This window comes from Rhododendron vialii, chromosome 3a (assembly GCF_030253575.1).
Source record: "Rhododendron vialii isolate Sample 1 chromosome 3a, ASM3025357v1".
NCBI classification, from domain to species: Eukaryota; Viridiplantae; Streptophyta; class Magnoliopsida; order Ericales; family Ericaceae; genus Rhododendron; species Rhododendron vialii.
Genome location: NC_080559.1, coordinates 4,600,043 through 4,617,809, shown reverse-complemented (window position 1 = coordinate 4,617,809; position 17,767 = coordinate 4,600,043). Strand labels below are relative to the sequence as shown.

General features: G+C 39.0%; 1 protein-coding gene and 1 long non-coding RNA gene across 2 annotated transcripts; both read left to right on the top strand.

The window, feature by feature from the left end:
* Nucleotides 1-1,343: 1,343 nt before the first annotated feature.
* On the top strand, nt 1,344-3,979 carry LOC131319443 (uncharacterized). The gene is made up of 2 exons (XR_009197967.1): nt 1,344-1,538; nt 3,283-3,979. It is a non-coding gene; the product is annotated as an uncharacterized LOC131319443 (long non-coding RNA).
* Nucleotides 3,980-7,288: 3,309 nt separating this feature from the next.
* On the top strand, nt 7,289-16,955 carry LOC131319438 (nonsense-mediated mRNA decay factor SMG7-like). The gene is made up of 8 exons (XM_058349674.1): nt 7,289-7,459; nt 10,128-10,283; nt 10,624-11,223; nt 11,366-11,488; nt 11,678-11,904; nt 11,988-13,865; nt 14,162-14,289; nt 16,406-16,955. The coding sequence occupies exons 2-6, from the start codon at nt 10,215-10,217 to the stop codon at nt 13,840-13,842; spliced, it is 2,874 nt and encodes a 957-aa protein (XP_058205657.1). The 5' UTR covers nt 7,289-7,459; nt 10,128-10,214; the 3' UTR covers nt 13,843-13,865; nt 14,162-14,289; nt 16,406-16,955.
* The last annotated feature ends 812 nt before the right edge of the window (nt 16,956-17,767 follow it).

Here is a 17,767-nt window from a genome sequence, read left to right as displayed (position 1 = left end):
TCTTTTCTTCTGTAACTTTATGTTCATATTAATTATGTATGTAGAAGGAAAACAGGAAGTTCACGCAAAAAGGGGTAACTCCAAGGGATCAAGTCCAAACTGAAAGGAATCAATTCCATTCTAAGAACCTAAAAATCTCTGGCAAAAACCAATGCTCGCAAAAGCTCGTACACTAATACGCATAAAGTAGATCACAGTTGCCTCAATTTAAACATGCAATAATGGAGCAAGAATTAAATTTCTGTTTGTTGCAGATTAAGGTAAAATTCAAGTGACCAAACAAATCTCCTTTAAACAAAAATCTTTTCAAAGTAGGAATGGAGTAGTGAGAAGTTTGCCGAGAAGAATGCAGTGAGAATCCGACAATGTTCTAAAAGTCGCTAGGCACTAGTCGGACAGTTGGCGACCTTCGTGCTTCGGTTGGCCACCTTCGAGGCCTCGTAATCAGCGATTAATCGACCCATAACAAATACAACATCGGTGATTAATCGGGGTGCATAGCAATTAGTTGGAGCTAGTCAGATAGTCCTGATTAATTCCGATTTTTAGAACACTGGAATCCATACAAAATTGAAACCTATACACAATAGTTATCAGTTAGGGTAGAAGGATGGAATATTAAGAGTAACCTGTTACGTAAAATGGGGTGAGAGAATCCTTTTCTGCTGAAGAACAACCCCTCCGTCGGACCGTCGGGGACGTCCCTTCGTCGGAGTTAAATTTATTCATTGATAAAATGGGTTTGATACAGTGAGGTCAAATCTATTTTCATAATAACAAATTCACTTTGATCATCTCTGATTATGCATCAATCGGCATTAGATTCAAATGATCTTAGACGATCTTCATCTTCTTCACAAGCTCTACAACTTGAACGATTTCGATCATGGAGATAAATCGAAACCAGATCACAATTTCACGAACTCCCGTTGCAGTTCCTAAAATGCTTTCGAAAAAACTTGCACGTAAAAGTCGCGAGGTGTTTAAAACATGGGCGACGTCGTTTCGATAAATTGCGTTCGATCCTGTATGGCAAGACCTATTTTTATAAGAAAAAATTCACTTTGATCCTCTCCGATTATGTAACAATTGGAATTGTATTGATGTGATCTTCAACATGGTTCTTCTCCTTGGCAAGATCTACAACGTGAACCCTTTAGATCAAGGAGATAAGTCGGAATGAGATCAAAATTTGACTCAAATGATCCTCAACATGGTTTCCAAAGGACTTCGCAGGTTCTGGATGAGAAGTCCTAATGATTAGGGTGACGTCGTTTTGATAACCTCACAAGTTCAAGATGCGATCTGTGGAGGAAACCCTGTTGACGCTGTTTTGACCAAGGCTCGCGTCTGTGATACGCGATTTTCTAATGAGTACCAGTCCGTGCAGCTAACCCCAACACCAGTCGTCGTCCCCATTTGATTCTCTCTCTCTCTCTCTCTCTCTCTCTCTCTGTATACATGTAATATTTCCATGGATCTTCATTCACAAATGGGCATCAATCTTCTGTAAACTGATTCTGGCATCACATATTGAGGTATGCAAAAGCTCAATTTTTATCCAAATTGAATACGATTCAAATTATGCATGCTATCGATTTCATCATTTCATGTGACCCAACGTATTTCAGGACGATTTTCTTTGTTCGGTGCTTTATTTTTATTTTGGTTGCAATTTTTATTGAAAAGAACAAGGCCATGGATTAAGGGAATATAGACTCTGATAAGACTGCTGTTATGAGTAGCTAAGTAAGAAATTGCAGAGAAAGAATGGTGGAAGAGAAATTAATAGAAATGGAGAAGAAAGAGATGGGTCTGTTGTTATTCAATCAAGAAACATTACAGGGGAACTCTCTGTCCCAATTCTCAACATTACAAGTCAATGGATGCCCTTCACTCCTCTTACCACTCTCTTTATAACAGAAAAACCACCTAACGACTTTCCCTGCCAATCCTAACTAACCGCTCCTAATTAGAGTGCATATCAGCCTGTCTCTTGCTAAATTCTAGCAATGCACCACCACAAAAGCATAAAACGTTTTATGATCAGCTGCTGGAATTTCAACAGCAAGAACAATTGTCGTTGGAAGGACATCATACCAAAGTCGTACAATTAGGACTTCGATATGGTTTTATTCTATTTATCGTATCAGAGGTTACGTCCTTGTTTGCTCTCTTTTTTTTTGTACCACTAAAAGAACAAACCTCCCTTTATTTTAGGAGATTATCTAGCCCCCTTGTACTCCATATGCCAATCTTAGTCATTTAACCTTGGAGCCCTACAAACTGCCCAACAGAAGTGAGAACATCTTCACAGAAACCAGGATCATTCCCAATCTCTAACTGAGGAATATCCCCAGCAACCAATCCAGAGGACCTCCCTACCATCAAAAAGATTGAGCTTGAGGTGGCAGAAATTAAGGAATTCTTGAGGATCATCAAGAACAATGAATTCTGTGTGGTTGAACAACGCAATAAGATGCCAGCTTAGATATCTATCTTAGGGCTCCTGGTAGCATCAGAAGCTCACAGGAATGCTGAAGTATCAACCACAGAAGAAGTATCGTCATTACCCTTAAAGGAAGAACCATCAGTTACAAGACAAGGATTATTCCCATCATCCACCCCAGCCTTGTGTGCCATCAAGGGTGGAAATTTGTTCCTCAACAAAACTATCGCTTTTCCTTTCTTTAGATGTAACTCTATGTTATTGCCTTTTCAGTTGTCCAAATATCTTGGAAACCTGTGTCACGTGTGCAATTGGTGAAAGTGATTTGTCAGATCTTTGCCTTTGGAAGGCTTTGTACACTGAAATGGACAATTCTTTCCACTTAACAACTTGGTTTGGTTGCGATGTCTTATTTCTCTCTTGTTCCATGAGATCATAATTTGGGATCTTCCCACTGGTAGTACAGATGTTTGATTGAGATTTCTTGGTTTGGTATTTAGTGCTAGTGAAACACATCTGTTCAAAATTACTTGCAGTGCCAACCTGTTTCTGAAGTTTCCAGATGGTGATTTTGATTTTGACTTTACGTTTCACTCCGTGGTTTCCATTAGCATTAAGACATACTCTTTTTTGCAAACTTCCTTCAGCCTTGATATGCACTTTGATCTGTAGAACAAAAACATACTTGTGAAGGCCATCCACTGACATAAAATTACATACCCAATTTGTCATGGATTATATACTGTTAGAGGAGATGACAATAAAAATGTGGATTTCTACTTGATAATACGATACCAGACTGTTCAAATATTTACTGTTTCCCTTCCGTACAGGTGCTCCAATTGCTGGCTCAGCAGTCGACCAGTTAGAGGACGTCGTGGGTTACGTGAGTTTTGGAGGACACCACAAAGCCATTCTACAATCTCCTAAACACGAAGCTTTTTGTTATGGGTACCCGAGATGGATTCACTAGCGTTAAACATTGCAAAACAAACTGAAATCTGCTGCAGGTCATGTTGAAACTCATCTTATCGTACGAGTAAGCCATTTATTAATGGAAGGACCAGATTACGATGCTCAGATGGTCGATCTGATTGTTCAATTCATTAGGTCATTGTCTAATTCAGCTAGCCTAGTTGCTCTCGATCAACATGCTGATGAATGAACAACTGCACAAGTCCTAGGTGTTGCAGTGTTGAACTTTGTACTTGGCACCAGAGATCGATGGTGAGTGACATTTGATAAACCTCATCTGGTAAAGTTCCTCCAAGGAGGCTTCCGGAGAAGGTGGGTCTCAAGTAGATGGAGACACAAGTCCTCCCTTTGTCCAAGTGTCTAATCAAGAGTGTTTAAGATCAAGTGTGCAGTGTTGATCTCGGGTGTGCAGGTGTATGTAGCTCAGAGATGGGAGCTATCGGTAGTCTGTTGTAGCTTGTATTTTTGTGCAAGGACAAACTAGGAAGTTTACGTACTTGTGGATTCTGTTGCATGTTTGTGTGAATTGCAGAAATGTGATTTCATTCAATCGCAGTAGCAAACCACAACCAAAAAGGAGACAGGGAAGCACAACTTCAGGACTACAGCATATGAAGGAATGATGAACAGATTTACAGCAATGACTATCCTTACAGTGGGGCATAAAGACATTCAGATTAGCTACATACAAAGAAAGAAAAAAAAATAGTCATCACATCATTGTTTGCCATGCTATTGCAACTCCTTAACCATCATATCTATTCAACTCAGCCTTGAACTCAGGACTGGATTTCAGTGTAGTGCATGCTTCTCCATCATCCATTCATTGATTGTCCGCGTGAGATTTGCGGCTCCCCATCTGAATTCGAAACAAAGCAAAAGAGAAAGGGAAACGGGAACAAAAGTGTAGTTGTAATCGCTCGAGTCAAGAGCATCAAGATCACATTGCAACTCAGTAAGGTAAAAAGCAACGGTATCGAGTTCCATGCTATGTTATTACAGAAACAAGAACAAGAAGTAATGTTCTCCAAATAATCCATCCATTTGTAAATGGAAGCCAAACTTTCCGACAGAGGAAACATAAGACTGGTGCTGGCCAAATCAGTCCGTAATCCGTAGAAATATTTCCGTGAATGTTCCTCACTTCATCTCATTAGTATACAAGGGGCAGACAAAGCATATTGGCACAAGGTTAAACATAAACCTCTAAAGCCTTATTGTGAACATACATGTAAATCTTTTCCTATTCGGATCTCTTCGACCGTGTTCGTTTTGGGTATTGAGGTAGTTTTTCGGCGCAAACGGTTTCGAACTCGCCAACTGTGCTAGGGAAGGATTTTCACCTGCACCTTAATTGCCAACTCGACTACCACCTCAGTGGTGGCTCCTGTAAGAACAATATTGGGATAATATCTCGTTTGCCAAACAACCTTAGTAGCTTATTCGAGCTTGGTTTGAAAACTTTAATGAGTTTAAAAAACTGAAGGCTTTACTCTCTTTCATTTCTCCTATGTTTTTATGTTCATAATTGATTAAGGTATCTTCGAGGGATGAATTCCAAACTGAAAGCAATCTCTTTGTCGGGAACATCCCTCGGAGTTAATTTATTCCTTGATAAAATGGGTTTGATACAGTGAAGTCAAATCTTTTTTTATAAAAACAAATTCACTTTGATCGTCTCTAATTATGTATCAACCAGCATTCGATTCAAATGATTTTTGAAATTCTTGATTTTCCCGACAAGCTCTACAACTTGAACAATTTCGATCATGGAGATAAATCGTCACGATTCAACAAATTCCCGTTGCAGTTCCGAATGAACACGGTTTTTTGCTGAACAACCTCTCTCTCCAACTCCCTCTCTCGAAATGGGTTTCTTACAGTATAGCCAGGTTTATTTTTGCAAAAGCAAACTTGATCTCATTGTCTCCGATTATATATCAATCGGAATTCAATTCAAATGATATTTCCCAAGGTTTATCTTCTCAACAATCTATGCAATTTGAACAGTTGAGATCATAAATATGAACCGTAACCAGCTCACAATTTGACAAAGAGATTAAATTCTTTTTATCAGCGGTAGAAAATTTCACTTTTCCATCACTATCTTTTTCGGTCCTACCGTATGTTTATTGTTGATATGAAACATTCATCTTGTAAACCCCACATAGTAATATATCCATAAAAAAAATTAACTTGATAGAACATCGATAGGAGTATCAAAAATTGAATTTTGCTTTTTAAAATGAATAGTTTATCTTTATTATTATTGACAGAAATTAGATTGTCTATTTTATAAATCAAAATTCAAATTTTGATATATCGACTTCCAATCAAGCTGATTTTTTGCATGGCAATAATATATTGTAGGTCTTAAAATATGAACGGTTTAGATCACAACAATAGACACTCGTAAAAAAATAAATTCATTTTGATCATCTTCGATTATGTACCAATAAGTATTCGATTAGAATGATCTTTGAAGTGGTTCATAAAGTCGATAAGTTCTACGAGATGAACATTGTCGATCATAATGGTAATTCGGAAATGAGCTTGAGATTTGACGAATAAACATTTTCAATGGACCTCATATGTTGAAGATGCAAAGTTCTAATGATTACGGGCGACCCGTTTTTGAGAATCCCACCATGTTCAAGATGCAAGCTTCGGAACAATCTCAAGTCTGTCGCATGCGAGTTTCTACAACATATCTATACTCTCTCAACTTATCATCATAACATTAAAACAACAATGCTACACACATAACACCAAATACAACATTTCATAGACATGAAGTCTAAACTGTTTTTCATCGATAGGCTTGGAGATTATTGCTTCAATGTGTGACATGAAGCATATCAAATCAGAAAATGTTAGGCAACTCGTAATAATGTAAGGTCATCCGAGGGGAGAAAATTAACCCATAACAAAGTAAGGTTATACAGAGGGAGAAACAAGTGAGAAAAAGTTATTACAACAAGGAGAATATGATTAAATCATAAGTCTAGTTTTTATTTACTATATCACAAGGAGAATATGATTAAAAATTAAGTAGTCTACAAAATATGGGTGCTTAGTTGCAAATGAAAAAATACGTACTGAGTTCTAAATATATATAAAAGTTCAGTATTTTATTTTACTACATAAGCCTAGGTTCAGAAACAAAACGTGCGACCTAATTAATTTTCTCTGGTTCTTGAGATTGTTTACTACTATAGTTATATCTTCAATAATTGTCAAAGGTGCATATAATCAAATGGGCGAGGAGGTATTTTTAACCACCTGAAATAAGACATTTGACTGGTGTTAGGTGCATAATCATTTACCATACGTGAAAGGGTTGGTATACGATCGAGCAAACCTGATAGTGTAACTGTGTAAGTGAAATTTTCACCCTTGAAACTTTTGCATAGTGGAGACATTGTCTTTGGTCGGTTATATAGTGAATCTATCGGGGTTAACTGGTCCAGTCTCATAATTTAGAGAAATTTTTCAGTGCCGAGCGGGCACCGGCCACGTGGTGCTGAGCACGTATTTCGGCCATCCAAACATGTTTTGGACAGCTCAAATCTGTTTGGGGTTAAAGGGGTGTTTTTGTAATTTTACACTTAATAACTATCCAATCAAATTTGGACCGTTCAAAATACGTTTGAACGGCCAAGATGATACTCGGCACCAAGTGGCCGGTGACCAACCGGCACTGAAAAACTTCTCCATAATTTAGGGGTGTCTAAGAAATTAACCCAATTACATGTTTTTATTTGTTTTTTCTCTCGTTTGACGGGAAAGAATGTTTTCAATCAAAATACAGATAAGTCTAGCCGCCCAATACCAAAAATATTAGTAGTAATTACTAATTACTAAAAAAAACATGAATTGAGTCCCGCGATGAAAAACCAACCGAACAACGCCTCACTCTCTCTCCCTCCTCTCTCTCTCTCTCTCTCTCTCTCTCTCATTCGCCGAGACCAACAAGTTCACGGCGGTTCTATTGGCCGAGCGACGGGATCTCTGCGGATCCGATATCAAAAATAGGTAAATATACACGATACATACATACATAAACATATATGTGTGTGTGTGTGTATTTGTGTGTGTGTACTTTGGGGTTGGTTGGGAATTGATATTGTGTGCGTTAATAAATTAGGCCCGATCTGTTTGCTGCTGATTGTAATGGTTTCGGGCGTTTCAAAGTTATATGGATTGATTGGTTGGTTAAACGGTTAGGTTACTTCTGTTTCCGTTTTTGATTCGTGAAAATTCACGCATAAATACGTTGATTTGATTTGTGATTCGATACTTCTTTGGCCCTCCCCTCCTTTTTTTTTTTTAGGTGAGTTGATTCTTAGTAAAGGAAAAAAAAAAACTAGGGCCAAGGGGATAACCTTGAGAACCCAATTATGCTTTTGTGTTTTAGTTGCTATGTGTTATTAAAGCTCAATTATATGTGGACTTTGGAGCCAGTGACACGGTGTACAGTCACGCGTGTCGCAGATGGAACTCTGTGGTGGTTTGATGGGGAGGTGCAGGGGCAGATTCCCCTTTCCTTCCATTTCAGGTGGGGGTTCGGGGGTTGTGACCCCAAAGCTTTTGAGGATAAGGCTTACCTTTGAGATATTCAGCTGTAAGCCTAGTTATCATAATTTATAAGTTTATGCAACAGTTTTCGTCTTTTATACCTAAGCGGGAAGAATTGGAATTTACCTAATTGATCAGACTTGGTAGTTCCAGTAGACCAGGCCAACACTGAGATCATCCTCATGACTCAATTTAGGAATTGGTGGCTCATTACTGCCTTACTGGGGAGGCACCCCTCAACCACACACAGCTTCAAAGCATGAACTTGCAACCCTTATGCCTTCCACATCACCATGCCAGAGTGAGCCGCAAACTTATATCCCAACTATTCCTGGTGCCTTCTCAAAGGTATATGGCAGGGGATATAGATTCGTCTAGAGGCTTAGTCCTATCCAAACATCATTGCAATGTAGGCAAGGAGACAAATGGAGGCAGAACAGCTAGAGAAGTTAGACGAAGTACTCTTAATAAGAGTGAGTCTTCCCCTTGGAGCTTTTACCATAGAAATCTCTATCAAAATCTTCCTACTACTTGATGCCAAACTGATCTAGCCTTTTAGGAATCCACAAGCCCAACTCGGGCGAGGGGCTTCAACCCTACAACCAAGAGCTGCAGGTACTGAGTCAATGTTGGGCACCTCCACAACTGGGATGATCTCTAGTTTTCCATAGTTACCTCGAAAGCCTGATACTACCTCCAAGTTGGATGATCTCTAGTTTTCCCAAGTCACCTCGAAAGCCAGATACTACCTCAAAGTTGGTTTGAAAAAAAGAAGGAAAAATATACTACCTGATAGCACTTGAGCAAGCATCTTACAAAGCCAAACTGTGTTGCATCTTCCATCCGCCTAGTAAACAATATTGGTTTCATGACTTTCATCTGCATGAAAAAGGTGAGAAACCACCCCACTAGTCTCCCCAAAGCCTTCCATCAAGCTCCCATCCGCTTTGCGAATCACAAGGCTCAGCATTGCCAAAACTACAATGAAGAGTAGAAGGGAAAAAAGGGATCTTCTGCCTTAAACCTGCCTGGAGTACCATTCTCCAACCTTATAGCAGGAATTGAAGACCAGACCTACTTCCTCCATTTAGCCTCAAATATTGGCCTTTCCATTACATCGGGCGGAAAGGCCCAAGTCACATAATCCAATGCCTTCTTGCTATCTGCACATTACACAGTCAATCCAATTCCCCTTCCATGAATCGGCACAATCATTTGCCACTAGAACTGCATCTGCAATCTGCCTGTATTTCTCCCAAAACTATCTGCAACACCATGGACAACTCATTGGCTGTCTATAATTGCGCACCAACAACCTAGGTGTTCTGAAGTACATATTGTCCTGTGCTTCTCCCTTTGATGTTTTGAATATTTTTTTGGTACTTTTATCTGCTGAGTTATGTTTACAAATTATGGTTCTATTCCTGCTTTAACTTGCTTAACATTGGTTAATCATTTTTGATAATCATACTTGCGGATAAGGAAGATCGTCTTTGTGTTTCTTTAGCAGAGTCTGCTGTAGACAGCTCTCCAGTGCTATTGTATTGGAAACTATGGGTGGCTTTGCTACCTTTAGCCTGTAGAGATAGATACAATGTTACAGATTTTGTCCAAGGCATCTTGCTTGTGAGGTATTAGTGAGTGACTGTGATGGCTTGACTAGAAGTCCACTGACAATAGGCATCTTGGTTGTGAGGGTTATAGTGACTGTAAGATGTGTGACGGCATGACTAAAAGTCCACTGGCAGCAAACTGATTGGAACAGTGAGTGTGCATTTCTTCTATATAAGACTTTTGGAATCTTCAGCAAGTATGTCCTGCAAGTCTGCAACCCATCTCTCAAGTATAATGTATTTTCCGGTTCCAAAAGCAGTCTGTTGACAACATGCTGCACTCATTCCTTTTGTTTCTGTATTTAGGGTTATGTTTGTCTGATGGAGGAATGATACGGGGTTGCATTTCAATGGGTCAATGGTGGTTCACCTTAAAAATTTGTTCTAAAATCACAGGATCATTTTAATTTATAGTGCAGCTATATATTTTAAGGATTATAGTTTTGTTTGTGCTTGTATGCCTCTTTGGCTTTGTCAAAATATTTTTATTTGATCAAGTTATTATGCTGCAGGAAGTTGCTCTGCCGATTAAATGTTGCATGTTGTTGTTGATGTTTCACCTTTTGGAGTTGTCTTTAGGCAAATATGTTTGATGGACAATGAGCGGTCCAATGGCTAAATCTTCAGATCTTTCAGCAAGAGAATGTGTCCAAGGTCTTTACACTAAAGTATGTCTTGGCTTTATCCCTGAACTTCATCTTCTGTTAAACGATTGCATAATTTAATTCCCACCATCATGTTCAATGATTGATTGTTTGTCCATGTGCCTGCAAATAGCAGAATCTAGTCATCTCTCTTGAAAATGCGAAAACATGACATGATGCTTTTGTTTTGGGGGACGTAGGTTAATGTACCTGTCCTCAGTAACTACATAATGGTTTTTCCAGAGGAATAGAGGAACTTAAGTTGCGCCATTAGGTTGATCCTGTTTCAAAAAATTGGTGATTGTTATCATCACTTTATTTGTTTGTCCTAACGAATTGTTCGATGTTTGTCTCTTTACCGTAGAATGTTGAGTTGGAGAATAGGCGTCGTAAAGCAGCACATGCCCGAATTCCCTCAGACCCCAATGCATGGCAACAGATGCGAGAGAATTATGAAGCTATTGTTCTTGAAGACAATGCTTTCTCTGAACAGCATGAAATAGAGTATGCTTTGTGGCAGTTGCATTACAGGAGAATCGATGAGTTACGTGGACACCTCAACTCTGCTCTTGCGTCAGCCGGATCAACCACCTCTCAGAATGGGAAAGGTCCCACACGACCTGGACCTGATCGCATCACAAAAATACGTTCCCAGTTCAAGACATTCCTGTCGGAAGCATCTGGGTTTTATCATGACGTGATGTTGAAAATTAGAGCTAAATGTGGTCTACCGATTGGTTTTGATCAAGAAAATCAGATTCTGTCCCAAGATGGGAATATATCCGCTGAAATGAAGAGAGGCTTGATATCCTGCCACCGTTGTTTGATTTATCTTGGGGATCTTGCTCGTTACAAAGGGTTATATGGGGAGGCAGAGTCCAAGACTCGAGATTTTGCAGCAGCATCAAGTTACTATATGCAAGCTTCTTCGCTTTGGCCTTCAAGTGGTAACCCTCATCATCAGGTGTTCCTTTAGAACCCGTGTCACTATGCTTGCTTGCATTATATATTCACACTGATATGGTTGTTTTTTTATGGGTATCTAATATGCATGTCTTATGGCGGTATGTCTATATTATTCTGCTTATCTGTCACTTATTCTTCAGCTTGCTATTCTGGCTTTATACTCGGGGGATGAATTGGTGGCCATTTACAGATATTTTCGAAGTCTAGCAGTTGATAACCCTTTCTCCACAGCGAGGGATAATTTGATTATTGCATTTGAGAAGGTAAAGGCTTAGCTTGTCTGTAAGAACATCTCCAATTGTATGATTCTATGTTAGTCTATGTTTTTCACTAAAGGACAAATCTTAATGTTACCTGTTGTAATGCACTACATCAGTTTTGTGTAGAATATCTCTATGCATAAAATGTTCGGAAATGTCAATTATGGGTTTAGCTATATTTTGCTTTTGCAGAACCGACAGAGCTATTCCCAGCTGCCTGGGAATGCCAAAGCATCTGTTAAGATGGTCCCTGCAAGGATGACTGCAAAAGGGAGAGGAAAAGGAGACAAAAGTGTTAAAAAAGATTCTAGCGCAGAGTCTAATCTTGTCAAGGAAAGAGCATCAAGTATACCAGAGACTTTTAAAGCTTTCTGCATTCGTTTTGTTCGTCTAAATGGCATTCTTTTCACAAGGACAAGGTACGTCTTCCAAACAATGGATTAGGTTGTGTCTAGAAGTTGACTCAAATGATTGATAATGCTTCTCTATATCTTTTAACCAGCTTGGAGACATTTGAGGAGGTTTACTCTATCGTAAGAGGTGATTTTCTCGTGCTACTTGCTTCTGGTCCACATGAGGAGTTTACTTTTGGTTCAGATGCTGCCGAGTGTAGGCTAGTGATTGTTAGACTGATTGCAATTCTCCTATTCAGCGTTCATAATGTGAACAGGGAAACAGAGAACCAGTCCTATTCTGAAATTTTGCAACGTTCACTACTGCTTCAGAATGTATTTACAGCTATTTTTGAGTTCATGGGTCTCATCTTAGAGAGATGCATCCAGCTGAATGATCCTTCAACGAGCTATTTGTTGCCTGGAATCATGGTTTTTGTGGAATGGTTAGCTTGTCGGCAAGATATTGCAGTTGGCTCTGAAGTGGAGGAGAAACAAGCTAGTGCTAGGTCGTTTTTCTGGAATCACTTTGTTTCATTTTCAAACAAGCTCTTGTCAAGTGGATTCTCCTTTATTAAGGAGGACGGAGCTGAAACATGCTTTTTCAATATGAGTAGATATGATGAAGGTGAAACAGCCAACCGGCTTGCATTGTTTGAAGACATTGAATTGAGAGGATTCCTGCCTCTTCTTCCTGCACAACTAATCCTGGAATTTTCGATGAAATATCCATTTGGAAGCGACGGAGGCAGCAAGGGGAAGAGCGCACGTGTTCAGAGAATTATAGCAGCTGGAAAAGCTCTTGCTAATTTGATTCATGTTGGGCAACAGACACTTTATTTTGATTACAAATCAAAGAAATTTGCTTTTGGTGCTGAGCCACAAATGTCGGATGATTATTCACTTTCTGGTTCTTGGGATATCCCCAGTGAAAATGGTCGAGGGCAGGAAATTTCAGCAGAGAGTCAACTGAATCTTGGACCACGGTTGGGTATTGAAAGGGACGAAGAAGACGAGGTGATTGTTTTCAAACCGGTTTTGTCTGATAAGGATCCTGATGGGGTTGCTTCAAAATCACCCTCTTCTCAGGTTTTGGGATCTAGTGTTGATATGGAAAGTCATGCTGGCACTGCTGTTTCTGTCCCAAATGATGGTTTCCTCTTACAGGATGCTTCCAATACATGTTCAAGGCCACCAATATCTCTTGCTAACATTACTCCCCCGTATTTTCAGCCAAGTGCTTCAACGTGGCTTGGGGAACAGTTTTCTGCAAATGAACAACTCACCCAATTGAGCTTGTCAGAAAATGGATTTCCTATGACACGTGAGTTGCAACATCATTTGATTCCTCAGCAGTCTAGCAATCCCAATGCCACAAATAAATATGCAGAAACTGTAGTACCTTGTAAATTTGATTCCATTATGCCATTAGGAAAAGTTGTGGATAGTTTGTCAATGAAGCCATCACCAATGATGCCAGTCGGTATGAGAAAGAATCCTGTGAGCAGACCTGTTAGGCATGCAGGTCCCCCACCTGGATTCAACTCTTTCCCTAGCAAACTTCTGGAAGAGTCCTCCTTGTCTGGTGCAACATTCAAGAATGAAAATCCACCCGTGGATGATTATAGATGGCTAGATGGATATCAGTTTACATCATCAACAAACCAAGGCATTGGGATCAATTATGATTCCATGAATCATTCTGCAGCAAATGGATACCACCATCCTGTAAGTAAGATTAATAGCTCTTTGGGGATGGTAAGCTTTCCCTTTCCTGGAAAACAAATGCCAGCACACCAAGTCCAGGCAGAAAAGCAGGAAGGCTGGAATGAGTATCAGTTTTTGGAAAGTCTGAGTCTACATCAAAAGCAGCCGCAGCTTCAGGAAGGAAATCCAAAGTTGTTTGTTGCCCTGCCGGAGCAATATCGAGGACAGACTTTTTTGGAAAATGGTTTCTTTGTGTGAGATGATTATGGGAGGGAGAGATGGTAAGTCAAACCTTTTAACATGCTATTTTATGACTGTAAATAGGGTTTTTTTGCTGGTGAAGTTTTTCCTGTGAAAGATCTGGATTTGTTCCCTTGGCTATATTTAATCAAGGATTTGCATTAGGAAAAGGGAAAGGAGAAGGAAAAGCTCAAGGATCTGATCGTTGCAAGCTGCTAGATCCTTTTGCTTTTCCATTTAATTTTCCTTTACCTTACCCCAATCCTCCACGTACAGGATCAGTATTTCCCTTGTATATTCCTCAGAATCCAGCATTCATTATTGCTTTGCCATTCAGGTTATGAACAATTTACAACATGGATGTCCAGTGGCTGGTGCTACCCGTTCCTTCGCCATTGCAGTGTGGCCAATGTTATAAAGTTTCTGTTGGATATAAGAGTTTTGCTGGCACCTGCTAATGACTAGGTCTCTCTCTCTCTCTCTCTCCCTCTCTCTCTCTCTCTCTCTGTGTATGTGTGTGGCACTTTCAATTATCTACTTTGAGCCCGTTCCACTTTCCCTTCTTAAAAACTAAATACTTAGTCCCGCTTTACGAGAGATGTCATTCTCTCACATCACATCACCTTAATTCAAAAAATAAGTACTTATTTAGGGAAAGTGGAACATACCCTTCGTATCTGAAGGTGTAATCACAGTAATGGAGTTTTCTTATCTCCCTATTTCCCTCCCTCTCTCTCATTGGTGAGAAAAGGGTGAAAAAGAAAGGATTGGGGTTTTCTCACCGAATTTCACTATTTAATCTCACCAAAATGGTGAGATTTGGTGAGAAACAAATATCAACCAAAAAAAATTCACATTTTCTGGGCATTGCTTGCTATTTCTCACCATTCCTCACCTATTTTGGTATTTGATAGGATTCTCCTCTCTTCATTTCTACCATTTCTCACCATCCAAATGACCTGTTGAACGCCTAATACCATCGCTAGCAAAAGTCAGTTCTTGGTATTTTTATGTACAAGGTTTAACTACTTGCCAGCTAAAAGAATTGCTAGTTCTTGTCTAGTTGTCTCATAAGAAGTGTGGTTGACTGTAATTTCTTTGGTCCTCTTCTATTCTTGGTCCGTCTGCTTGTTTAGTGGCCAAAAGTGCAGAATGGTCTGCCAAATAAACCTAACCCCTGTTGTATGTTTCACTGAAAATTTCAGGGAAAAAAGCAATTTTGTTCACCCTCATTAAAGAGGGTGAACATTACCCTCACTAGTATAGATTGAGATGGTGTTAAGGATGAGATTACTTTTTGATGGGATCCACACCATCTCAATCAATAGTAGTGAGGGAAATGTTCACCCTCTTTTAATGAGGCTAAACAAAATCAATCTCTTGGCCCTGTGGGAAGAAACTTTGCCAAGCCTCATTTTTAAAAAGCAAATGGAGAGCATTTGCTTCCCTGTTTGCTCAGTTTTGTGGATTACTTTCGCTTTCGGGGAAGTATTCAAAATGCATATACTCATTTATATTTTACTATTGCATTTTGTTTTACAGTTGAAGAACATCTTTTAATGCGTTCTACAAGTGACTCTTTTTCGGAAAGTCTTATGAAATTAGTGTAAAAAATGGTTATTGCAAACCAAGGTTCTAAGTAGTGGTATAGCTAGAGTACCGGTTTTCCTATTGGTATGGTACGGTACATACCGGTGAGATACCGGATACCGTTTCATATTTATCGCTACTAATGTTATTTTCCCACATCAAAGAGTTTAATATATTATATACATTTATTATATTAAAAATAAAAATAAATTTAAAAGTAGTCCGGTATTGACCGGTACTAGATGAGAGTTGAGACCAATAAATTTAAAAGTAGTCTGGTATTGGCTGGTACCGTCTAATACTGACTGGTACGACCGGTATTGGCTGGTATTTGAGGTGGAACGAAATTAGAGGTATAGGGTACCCTGTACCGGATGTGGTCAATACCGGTATGTGCCGGCCAGTACATTACATGATTCAAAACCTTGTTTGAAACTGTAACGAATCTGAGCAGCTATGATGCACCTACAAGCCTAATAGGTCGACATATCCATGTCGGACACGTCAGGGACCCTTGGCTCAAGTTAGGCACGGGTGGGGACACGACATAGGTTTATTTGTAATATTAAAGACTTGTTTTGAGGCTTGAAGTATAAAATTACAAATAAAAAACTTAACCTAATAAAACCCAGTTCAAATTCTAAGATTTCAATAGTTAAAGGTAAGAATTTCAACTTATAGTATGACTCTTGGTTTTTTCTCTATACAATATCATGCGAACAACAGCTAAACATATATCACACGTATGTACATAATTTTTGCCGTGTCCTTGTCTGTGTCTGGGTCAATGTTCTATTAGTAGTATTGCCGTGTCCTGTGTTCATATATGGTCTGTGCTGCTTTGCTGAGCATTATCCTGAGGAGTTCTCTTTTTGAATCTTTTTCTGGTTTTTTTGACTTGCTCTCTTGTCTATTAATGCTTTCTCATGTACAATTCTTGGTTTACCAGTTTTTGACTTATTGATATTCTTCCCCTTTCATATTTACTCAGCTTGTGCCAAGCTTTCTAGACCTCATGGGTGGAGATAATGAGATCAATTGGGATTGGAAACTGCGGATTGATGAGGTTATGAATCTTGTCTGGTTGGATGGGTGGGACGCAAATGGAGTTGTCTGGAGGTATTTGAAATTGAACGGATTGAAGTATGAAGTACTACTAGTGATCAATACTTTGACCGGTAAAAGGTATCTGTTGGATGGGAATAAGAACTAGTTTTGTCATTTGTGATGTCACGTACGATGGCACTACTTTCTGGCCAGTGTGACTTTGAAGTAGAAATCTTTGCGGTTTCTGTTGAGTTGCCATGCTTTTCAAAGAGAGAGCCTCAAAAGAAGTTATGGGAAGAGTCTGGTGATCTTATGTTGGAATGTGATGATTTAGAAAACAAGTGGTTACGGATGCATTTTGCTTTGTGTGTCGAATAATGTTTGGCTGCATGCAGCCATTTTGTTTTTCTTGTTGCTTGGATTCGGAGATTTTGTCTAATGTTGCAGGTTGTGTACTCGTATGTTTGCTTGAATAATTCGTTTTTGTCCCTTCAGCTTTGTTTGGATTTTGGTTTTGCTAAAGGGGAACAGAAAAGAAGAGAGAGAATGAAGTAACAGAACCGCTCGCTTAGTAGGTCTCAAAGTGTTTGATGTTTAATGTCTATGCAAAAAACCAAGCTGGACAGAGATCGGTAAAAGTTTGGTTGAATATTCACAAGTGAAATACATAGTTAAACTCTGAATGTCTATTTCACTTGTGAGTTCAACTGGATACCCGTGTCCGATAAAATTGACATTTTGCAAGGACTCTTAACACTCCGGGACTTACAAAATATTTCTTTTGAATTATATCAAAGGGAACCGTGATCAATTTCATTTTGTGTTATATGAGGGATCTTGTTTGAGAGGATCTCAATTATATGCGAAGAAATACTAGCGCTATGTTCTAGTGTATAGTGAATGAAAGCTAAGTTCTTGAAAATTCACTTTTCTAACATTGTATCTGAAATTTTAAGAAAAAAGAAATTGTGCCGATCCAACAAGAATCCAAAAAAAAAAAAAACGATAAAATCATGATTGGTATGACATTGTATTTGATAGGAACTACATAAAAGTAAAAATACTAATCAAGAGGAAGGTATCTAGTCACTCTCGATAAGATTGATTTACAGCTGGCCTTGACGATGTTTCTTACTTGCTAATCATGCGTCAATAACTATTTGTTTTCTCAAACCTCGAAACTCTTGAAATTGGCCATAAAAGGGTATCACATATATTTTAAAGCAAAAAATACTTGCAATTACGATTCGGAGATTTCGAATATGCCCTTATAGTATTTCAAATATAACTGCGGATAGACTCGAAA

Bases quoted from the DNA above. Each gene is read 5' to 3' on its own strand.
- LOC131319438 (XM_058349674.1), top strand. From the start codon at position 10,215: ATGAGCGGTCCAATGGCTAAATCTTCAGATCTTTCAGCAAGAGAATGT. The intron at 10,284-10,623 runs GTATGTCTTGGC...TCTTTACCGTAG, and splicing joins TCCAAGGTCTTTACACTAAA to AATGTTGAGTTGGAGAATAG. The intron at 11,905-11,987 runs GTACGTCTTCCA...TCTTTTAACCAG, and splicing joins ATTCTTTTCACAAGGACAAG to CTTGGAGACATTTGAGGAGG.